We start from the raw sequence: 9,567 nt of genomic DNA, 5'->3' as shown, positions 1-9,567 counted from the left end.
TGTGCTTTGTATTCAAACGTGGTGTCGAAATTCACACAGACTCCTGAAAGAGCTCTTCAGAGGTTTTCCTGGAAAGAAGGCAGAAGTTGAGATCGTCACTCGGGGGCACAGGATAAAAGGTGAATGCTGAACACTGAGACTACATGGAGAGATGTTGCATCGAACAACAAGGTAATTCTAATGGCTGCATTTAATGTTAGTGATAGGTTCATGCTGTAGGAAAGTGATTGTTGGAGGTGAGTTTCGCTCTACATTGCTCTACATGCTATCCTAGTTTCTTACTGCAGAGTTGGACCACATGGTTAAAAACATACCACAATAATCTTTGATCTAGTCTGGGAGATTATGATAAAAATAAATAACTTTGTGTGTTTTCTTTAATGTATATTTTAATGTTTGTAAAAAAGTGGGCATCATGCTGTGAGTCCAGTACATTATATCTACCTTAAAGTGACCTGATAATCTATCCAAGGTCTAACATATATATGCATTTTTTCTCATTGGGGGAAAAAAGAAAACTAATTTGACATGATATGCTACATGTATGTGAACCATTTAAGCTAATGCATGATATTTAAAATGTGATTTTAAAATAGGCCAGTAAACAAGAAAGCTAAACAGACTAATGTAACACGACTTGGGTATAAGAGATTGAGCTTTTTTTCTTCATTTTCAATGGTTCCATATTTTCTGTTGAGTTTGGCAAACTCAACTTTGAACTCAGAGGATTTTAGGAATACTAAAGTCATGAGTTAACGTTTCTACAACACGTTTATTTAATTCATTCAGTTAACTGTTGTATTTTCTGTAAATACTGTTGCAAAGATCTTTCCACGCTGCTAGGGATAAAATTCTGGTGGTGCAATCAACGGATTCACAGTACTCAGTTACTAATTCATGTATTGTTGTAAAAATAGTAAAATTAAAATACACTGATCTTAAAATGTATTGCTTTTTAATTAAATGTAGAGTCATCTACTTTCAGGTCAATAAAACCTGAGGGTTAAATTCCTTTTAATCATGAAATATTGAATATAGAGTGAATTTGGAACCTTACACTATTTTACATCTCAGTATATAAATTAAAATAGTAGAGTAATGTTATCTTATTTTTTATTGTTATAAGGGCACCTCTTCTCTATCATAAAGATTAACTAGGTGGGATCCGCAACAGTCAGGAGAGACCTCACTTCCTGCCTCAGACAACATGTGAAACAGTTCACCATCGTCCTCATGTGACTTTTAAATAGGTTACAGCTGTAATTTTGGTTTTACCTCCATCCCAGAGACTCTGGGTGGGGATGTTGGCGGTACTGGTGGTGGTTGAGCTCCCTGGAGCCCTGCAGAGGTGCATCTTTGATGAGGTTCAAGCTCAGGTTGATGAGGTTAGACCTGCGCCCATGCATCCAGACAGCCCACCCAACAAGCCCAGACTCAGACCTCCGACAGGGCAATACACCAGTCATCGAGGGCGGAGGATGTCACCTCTGCGTGGCCTCTACACATCGCCCACTCCTGCTTCTCCACAGCCAATCAGGATCCACACCTGGATTCCAAGAGAGAGCAGCAACCTATCAGACGCTGAGAAAGACAGAATGATGTCAGCATTGGAAGAGGCTGTGAGGATGGTGTCTTCTTTATTATCAGGTGACTCACTCACTCACTCACTCACTCACTCACTCACTCACTCACTCACTCACTCACTCACTCACTCATATACAGACACTAATGTATATCAACTATTGACCTTAACAGTGAACAGAGCACCGGGTCCTTTGCTGCTCAGCAGAGACATCAACAAATACTGCAAGTTTCTCTGGAGCAATTCAAGAACTACCAACTACAACAGGTGTGTGTGTGCGTGTGTGTGTGTGTGTGTGTGTGTGTGTGTGTGTGTGATTGTGTTAGTGTGTGTTGTCAGCACTAATCCTTCAAACACACTCCTTCGACCAGATGTTCAACTGCTTATCTTTAAAATTCTTTCCATTCATAGTTTACAAACCATTGAAAAATAGATTTATGTTTGTTTTAGGTTGTTGACAGTTCATTTCTCTGCATGTGCGCTTTATTCATTCACCACAACATGACTCACTCCACACAGAAAGGCCTCAGGTGGCTGTTTCTGGATTTGAACCCAGGGCCTCCTTGTTGTGAAGCGCTCATACTTTTATTTCTTTAATGAAACTAAAATGATTTTCTCCAAATTATAAAAGATTATATAAATCTATTAATGTTACGGCATAAAAAAATCACCAGAATTAGAGGTTTGGCAATTTAAACAAACTGATGTCTTATAGTTGATGAGCAGTCACCCTCATCACTTTTGAGAATAAAGTAAAGCGGATTAGTGCAAACATCTGCACTGTAATACTCTGTAAAATACATTTAATAATGATTAGTAGTTTTTAGTGGATCAACATGTTTTCCACTGAAACTATTAACTTAAGGAGATATGTCATGAAATAGATATAAAGAGTTCGTTTTCTTCCTTCAGGTGTGGTCGAGCCAACAGCAACTACAGGAATGAGACCTGCCTGGATGTGACAGTAAGTATCGGTCTGACTGATTTTATTTTATTCCTTTGGTGAGCTAAAAAAAAAAAAAAGAAGTACAAAAACGTATGGAGTGTGTTTATCATGTCTATCATCAACAGATCCCAGATGATCACCTGGCTGGATGTGATATTTACCCGGAGCCTGATTCGCCTCGCAGGACTGTTCTCAGACCTGAAGGTGCTGGACTCCCTGACACCGACTTCCTGCTGTACCTCCACATACAGTCCACTGACAAGTGTAGAGCAGAGGTGAAGACCCACTGACAACACTGAGGTCTTTGACATTACTGTACAACATATCCACAAGTGTTGTATATGAAGTAGTTAAAAGGTTTTCAATGAATGATAAAATATGTTCAGACAGCACTTTTCTAAAGGAAGTAACAAGGTGTTTCACAATAAAACAGAGAGAAACTATAAAAATGAGAGAACAACAGGCAGCCTTTACTGCAATCACCTCTAGATTTTTATTGTCTTTTTGATTTTATTTACATCTTCAACACACTGTGCTTTGATTTTGATGCTGCATTAAAACATAAAATGTAGTTGTGTCTATACATTGCAGAAATTTCCTGGGATGAAATTACACATCAGATTATTTCAACAGCAAATATTTAAACTTTCCTTCATTAATGACTGAAAACTGAAAGAGAAATAAAACATGCTTTGTATATTGAAATAAAAAACGGTGCATTGCAACACTAAACTTTATGAACTCAAGGTGAAAAGTTGTGTGTCCTGCTTTGTACGGGGATCTCTACTCATGAATCTCTACTGCAGCTGTTTTATTATCATTCACTGCTTTACCTTTTTTTTTTTTTTAATTCTATATTTACTCTTTCTGTGAACCCAGCCTAATGTGTTGGCCTACGCTGTCCGCTGCCAGGCAGACACCCATGGGCGACCTGTGGCTGGGGTGGTGGTCATCTGCAGGGACAAATTAACAGCAGCCACATACAACCACCACGCTACAGTACAGGTATGATTTATTATATTAATAACTCTGCTACCTGAAGGTTTTAATTATATGCAGTTTCTGTTTAAAATTTGTCTTAAATATGACTGAAAACACCAAATAAAATAAATGATGCTACTGTGGGAATATGGGAAGCAGGAAGAAAAAGTACAGATTATAATGAATAATCTATTTTCCAGACTGTGATCCACGAGCTGTTCCACACACTCGGGTTCTCTAAAGATCTCTTCCACACCTGGAAAGACTGTTCCTCCTCTCCTCAAGGTTTTTAAACCCACGTTTGACAACTTTATATCACTATATAAACATACTGCAGTGGGTGCGAAATAAAACAAGTAGCTTAAGATATATTAAAAAAGGCAGCTGAAATTAGTGAAAAGTGATTGAATGAATAAAGCGAATAAAGTACTATTAAAGGGAAATAAAGATTAAAACTTTTCAGCTCTTGAAGAAAATACAATCAGAGAAATAAAAGTACAAAAAAAGGATTAGATGCTCAGAGAGTTTCCTCTGATTTGTGCTGCAGTGGGTGCTGGATGTTCACCTCGGGGGAAAGTGATTCACTCTGACGGATCGGGCCAGATGAGGATCTACACCCCATCTGTCATCTCAGCCCTGCAGAAGCACCTGGCATCAACTGACCCTGAGCTGGGAGGACCGCTGGAGAACCTGGTACTGAGAGTTCAACAAAGTCTCCCAACACTTACAACAACAGCTTTCCTCACCTGTGTCAAACTTCCAGCTACCTACCTGCCGTGCCTTCCTCCCTCAGGATGCACCTTCAGGCAGAGTGTCCTCTCACTGGGAGTCCCGGGTCCTGAGGGGGTCCATCATGGCAGCGGTGCTGGAGGACTGGACCACAGTCCGGATCGACCCGGTCACTTTAGCTGCATTACAGGACACGGGCTGGTACACGGTCAACCTGAGCCAGGCACAGAGTCTGGTCTGGGGCGACAGTAAGGGGTTGTGTGTTATGGAAAATCTGCTTGATTATAATAATAATGCTTTAATAAAACTAGTGTTTGCAAAGATATTACAAGGAGAATATTAGACATGCAGCAGCTACAGTTTAATTATAACTACAAAACAGCCTGACCTCTCAGAATGTGTGTTTCTGTAGGTGAAGGAGCCACGTTTGGTTCCCTGTCAACCTGCCAAGACAACTCCTCCTCCTTTTTCTGCACCGGCAGGTACGTTTAAAGCTGTATGTTTGTTTTCCTCTGGATTACAGGTCACTTTCTCTCCTTTTCATATGATATTTCCAGCACTAATTTTTCCATTATTTTTTTCTGTCAGTGGACGTGGGTGTCATTTTCTTCACCTCCACAAGGGGGAGTGCCAGACGGATCCATACCTGGAGGGATGTGGAGTGTTTAAACCCCTCCAGAATGCAGTAAGTTACATTTCCTCTCTTGAAAAATCATCTTCACCAAACATTATCACCCAGATTTTATCTGGACTTGTAGATTTACAATTTTGTAAAGCAGTAATATCTGTGTTTTATACATGTGTTTGTAACATGTGCTTTTTATTGCCATTGCGACACCATGTTTTGACTCTTTGTCCTCCTCTTGTCCTTCAGAGTGAATGTTGGAAAAAGGAAAACAGCGGGCAGTCAGCTGAAGACGACTGGAGCGGGGAGATTTTGGGCTTCAACAGCCGTTGCTTCTTCTCTAACCTGACCAGACAGGTGCCTGTGCTTGTAGGTGAATGCATGTCGCCTGTGTTTTCTGAACTCTGTCCTTTGTTAAACATTATTTCTTTCTTACTCCTCCTGCCTTTCTTTTACAACCAGAGTCAGTTTCTTGAGGTTAACAGCTCAGTGGAGGGCCGCTGTTACAGACACAGGTGTACTGGACCAAACAGGTTCCAAATCCAGGTCACTGGCTCTGAGTGGGTGGACTGTCCAGCAGGAGGCACAATTCAGGTAACATGACCCCAACGTGTGACTATAGAAAGCTGGAAATCAGTGGGGTTTGTTAATAGATGTAGGTATGTATATAATAGAACCTACCAAAGTTTTCATTTGACATTTAATCATCATTAATTTTTCTTTGCTGTTTTTACTTCCCAGATAAAAGGATTTCAGGGTTTAGTCTTGTGCCCTGACAGGAGGTTATGCCTGTACTCTGACATTACTCCTCCCTCAGATGATGTCAGTACATTTCCAGCTTCTTACACAAGGCAAGTATGATTTTAAAAAGCCCCCTCTTGGTTTACAATAACCTGTAACTCATACTAACCTAACTGATTTCTGTTCAGTGACCCCTATGAGACGTTGACTTCAGTCCAGGATGGGACCTGGTCTCCGCTCAGACCTCCTACACAGATCACTGTAGCCACAGCGCTCTGCTTCACTGCTGCTGTGTGTCTCCTGGCTGCACTCATGGTGTTTTACAGGAAATGTGGCTCCTGCAGGATCAGGATCCACACTGTCCCAGAGGATCACAGGAACCTTTAAAAACCTAAAGTGTTGAGAGACTTACAGCTAAACTGTAACTTTGATGGCTTTTTCCCCCTGTGTAAAATATTTCACGTATATATGATCATTTTAATGTGAAAAATAATTCATTCAAACTGTATTTTTTTATGTGAGGTTTTATTTAATAGGAGATAGAGTTAAGTCATAAATATTATTTACTGTGAACCTGACTTAGCTAAAACTGCCTCACACATAATGATTATACTCAAAGAGCATAATGAGAAAACATGGCCAAACAAACCAACTAATAAACAAAAGAAATGGTCAATTTAAAACTAACAGATTGAAGAAAGATGATATTTATTTTCATCTGACATTCATGTGTCATAGCTACAAAAAAACTGAGCCTGAACTGAGAGCATGTTTTTTTCTGTGTCATTGGGCGTGTGATTTTTTTTTTCTTTGTTTGTTTTGAAACGCATGAAGGAGCTAAAAAATAAGGTAGCTGACCTTTTTGGGTAGATATTGTTCTCATGGGAATTTCTGGAAACGTGTGGCAGAGATTGAAAGTGAAAATCAAATATCTACACCATGGCAGTGGTAAACAACAGCGAACTTATGTCCTGCAATCATGTGATTTCTGAGAAACGTGTGGCTCAGATTGAAAGTGAAAATCAAATCTCTGCAGTGAAAAACACAGTACGAGATGTTCTTGTATGTATGATCATAATCATTATGTGTGGGGGCAGAAAACAAGTTGATAAACAGTTTTAGCTGGGTCACGTCCACAGTACAATAATTATGTAATAATAATTATCTAATAATTATCTTTAAATATTAAAGGAAAATGACCATGATCTGATGAGAATCATTAATAGACCCATTATATTTATATATAATCGCCGATGACAGTGAAAGCGAAAGGAACGGAAAATAGTCTGCTAGTAGATGGTGCAGGGGATTTCAGGGGAAATCCGCTGGACCCCCCCACCCCACCCCCAGCCTCCACCTCCCTCGGCAAAGTACGGTGGAAGATCTGCGGATGATCTTCTCAGACCACATTTCTCGTCGTTTTCAGGAGCGTCTTTCAAGTGCGAATCTGAAAACTCAAGGTAATTAATTAATGTTGTTTCCTCTGTCCTGATTTGACTTTCATTTAAAAATCAGAATTGTATTTCATAGTTTGAGTTGGAATTTACAAATGTTATACATCCTGCTGCTGTTTGTCGATATTTCACAGGGGAAATCAAAATACAGCGACGTTAAGATGGGCTCCAATGTGTCGACTGAGCAGGAGTGGAGTCAGGCTGAGCCAAAGAATCAGGCTGAGCCGAAGAGTCAGGCTGAGCCGAGGCGTCAGGCTGAGCCGAAGAGTCTGGCTGAGCTGAAGAGTCTGCTTGAGCTGCTGAGTCTGGCTGAGCTGAAGAGTCAGGCTGTGCTGAAGCGTCTGGCTGAGCTGAAGAGTCTGGCTGAGCTGAAGAGTCTGGCTGAGCTGAAGAGTCAGGCTGAGCTGAAGAGTCAGGCTGTGCTGAAGCGTCTGGCTGAGCTGAAGAGTCTGGCTGAGCTGAAGAGTCAGGCTGAGCTGAAGAGTCAGGCTGTGCTGAAGCGTCTGGCTGAGCTGAAGCGTCTGGCTGAGCTGAAGAGTCTGGCTGAGCTGAAGAGTCAGGCTGAGCTGAAGAGTCAGGCTGAGCTGAAGAGTCAGGCTGAGCAGGAGAAGTGTCAGACTGAGAAGTGTTATGACCCTCGAGACTCGACACTTACATTTGTGGACAGAGAGGACGAGTTCGACTGTAAGTAACAGAGTGTTTTTGCAGTTTCCAAAGAAGTGACATGAATTATTATAAATTAGCCTACATATGGATTACTGTGAACTTTTTTTTAACAATAGGTATATACGCATTTAATGTTGTACTATAACGTAGTGTATTATTTGTGTGTGTGTGTGTGTGTGTGTGTGCGCGTGTGTTTTTCCTCAGTTCTGTGTGAAGGTTTCAAGTCTCGCAGAGCTCTGATGTCCTGTGGTCACGCTGTCACTCCAATGTCTCTGACCAAGTGGTGCCGCAGGTTACTGGATGAGGTAGGCTGTTCCTAATGAATGGTATGACCTTCATTTTATAATTCTATTTTTGAGATGGATGATTTGTGATGTTGGCTGATTGCAGTCCTAGAGAGTGGCTGTCACTGTAAAGGGTTAAAAATGTGTAGCCTATAGTGTTTGGTGGCTCGTTTCCAACTTCTGATAGGCTACTAATGAATAAATTACTTTTCCATATTTTAATAAAGGGTAAAAGCAGATTCACATGTGGCCAAAGTGGTTGTGATGTTGAGTGGCCTTACTCAGAGGTTCGTAAAATGGCTCTTCTGACATCTGAAGAAATGGAGTACTTTGAAGAAACCTCGGCTTCCAATGCTATTAAGCATCACTTTGATGCCAAATTAGTAAGTGTCTCATTAAAACTATATATTTATTAGCTGTATGTGGAAACCTTTTCACGACAAATTTGTTCTGCATGCTAATAAAATGGAAAATAAAATGGAAATTAAATGAAAAAAAACCTCTCTCTGTTTTCCCTCGTCCTTCACCTCCTTCCACATCACAGTGTCCTGGATGCAGCACTTCTGTGGTGAGAAAGGAAACCTCTAATCTGAGCGTCCGCTGCGCAGTGTGCACAGCAGACAAAGGACGGGCCTATGAGTTCTGCTGGCAGTGTTTGAGGGAGTGGAAGGGTCCGGCTCCACGCTCAGACCGCTGTGAAAACGATGGCTGCTGCAACGAACCACTGAAAACACTGAAAAACTGTTTAGATATCATCTTTCAGTCTGTGAGAGGGGTCACTGGCTGTCCCTCCATCCGAGCCTGTCCCACCTGTGGCTCACTGTTGGAGCATGACAGAATAAAATGTAAAAATGTTGTTTGTACCCAATGTAGGAAGGAGTTTTGTTTTGTGTGCCTGAAGCTGTCAGTAGAGTGTTTGAAGACAAGTAGTTATTACATACCATGCTCCAGTGGTGTTGCCCCCAGACAGACCTCTATACCTGTGTGGAAGAAGGAATAAAGTAAACAACTATTTCTTTAGATGTGTCTTTTCTCAAGTAGTACAAGTGCACCATTACTGTGTTTAATGTATGTAATTCATTACAATACAAATGTAATCTACATTTATTTTATTTATACATTTAATTATTAATAATATAATTTAATAAAACATATGATAATAAATATTACAAATTTATACATTTATTGTATCGCTAATTTATCAATGATTATTAACAATATAATTATTAATAGTTTATTTCATTTATTTATATCTATTTATATAAATAACATCTGAGATGTGCAGAGGATTTGTTGAGTGATTAAAAGATCACATCCTGGAAAACTGGTCGACAACAGTTTTCTCATTATGTGAATATTGCATTACATGATTGTTACGTCACATTTAATAACATATTCATATCATTTTACACAATTCCATAACTTTAGATTGTACAGATTATAATACAGTATATACATGTTATTCATTCATTCATTCATTCCACTGTACTAAAATTAACACAATATTAGAATAAATAGCAAATGAGGGGCTTACTAAGGCCTATTATTTTTTTATTTTT

General features: G+C 39.9%; 2 protein-coding genes across 3 annotated transcripts; both read left to right on the top strand.

The window, feature by feature from the left end:
* The first annotated feature begins 5 nt into the window (after window positions 1-5).
* LOC130164505 (ciliated left-right organizer metallopeptidase) lies at window positions 6-4,772 on the top strand. Of its 2 annotated transcripts, none has more exons than XM_056369284.1 (9): window positions 6-171; window positions 1,287-1,647; window positions 1,756-1,849; window positions 2,495-2,546; window positions 2,654-2,803; window positions 3,408-3,533; window positions 3,710-3,794; window positions 4,057-4,486; window positions 4,651-4,772. In XM_056369284.1, the coding sequence occupies exons 1-9, from the start codon at window positions 124-126 to the stop codon at window positions 4,652-4,654; spliced, it is 1,350 nt and encodes a 449-aa protein (XP_056225259.1). In that variant the 5' UTR covers window positions 6-123; the 3' UTR covers window positions 4,655-4,772. The 2 variants fall into 2 exon arrangements, with proteins under 2 accessions (XP_056225259.1, XP_056225262.1); XM_056369287.1 differs by having other exon boundaries at window positions 88-171; window positions 1,127-1,647.
* A 1,265-nt stretch (window positions 4,773-6,037) lies between these two features.
* Window positions 6,038-9,028, top strand: LOC130164506 (uncharacterized). Its single transcript, XM_056369288.1, has 5 exons — window positions 6,038-7,064; window positions 7,193-7,742; window positions 7,929-8,029; window positions 8,236-8,391; window positions 8,553-9,028. The coding sequence occupies exons 2-5, from the start codon at window positions 7,220-7,222 to the stop codon at window positions 9,006-9,008; spliced, it is 1,236 nt and encodes a 411-aa protein (XP_056225263.1). The 5' UTR covers window positions 6,038-7,064; window positions 7,193-7,219; the 3' UTR covers window positions 9,009-9,028.
* Window positions 9,029-9,567: the final 539 nt, after the last annotated feature.

The sequence above is a fragment of the Seriola aureovittata genome, chromosome 23, assembly GCF_021018895.1.
Source record: "Seriola aureovittata isolate HTS-2021-v1 ecotype China chromosome 23, ASM2101889v1, whole genome shotgun sequence".
Taxonomy (NCBI): Eukaryota; Metazoa; Chordata; class Actinopteri; order Carangiformes; family Carangidae; genus Seriola; species Seriola aureovittata.
This window is presented reverse-complemented; position numbering and strand designations above follow the sequence as displayed.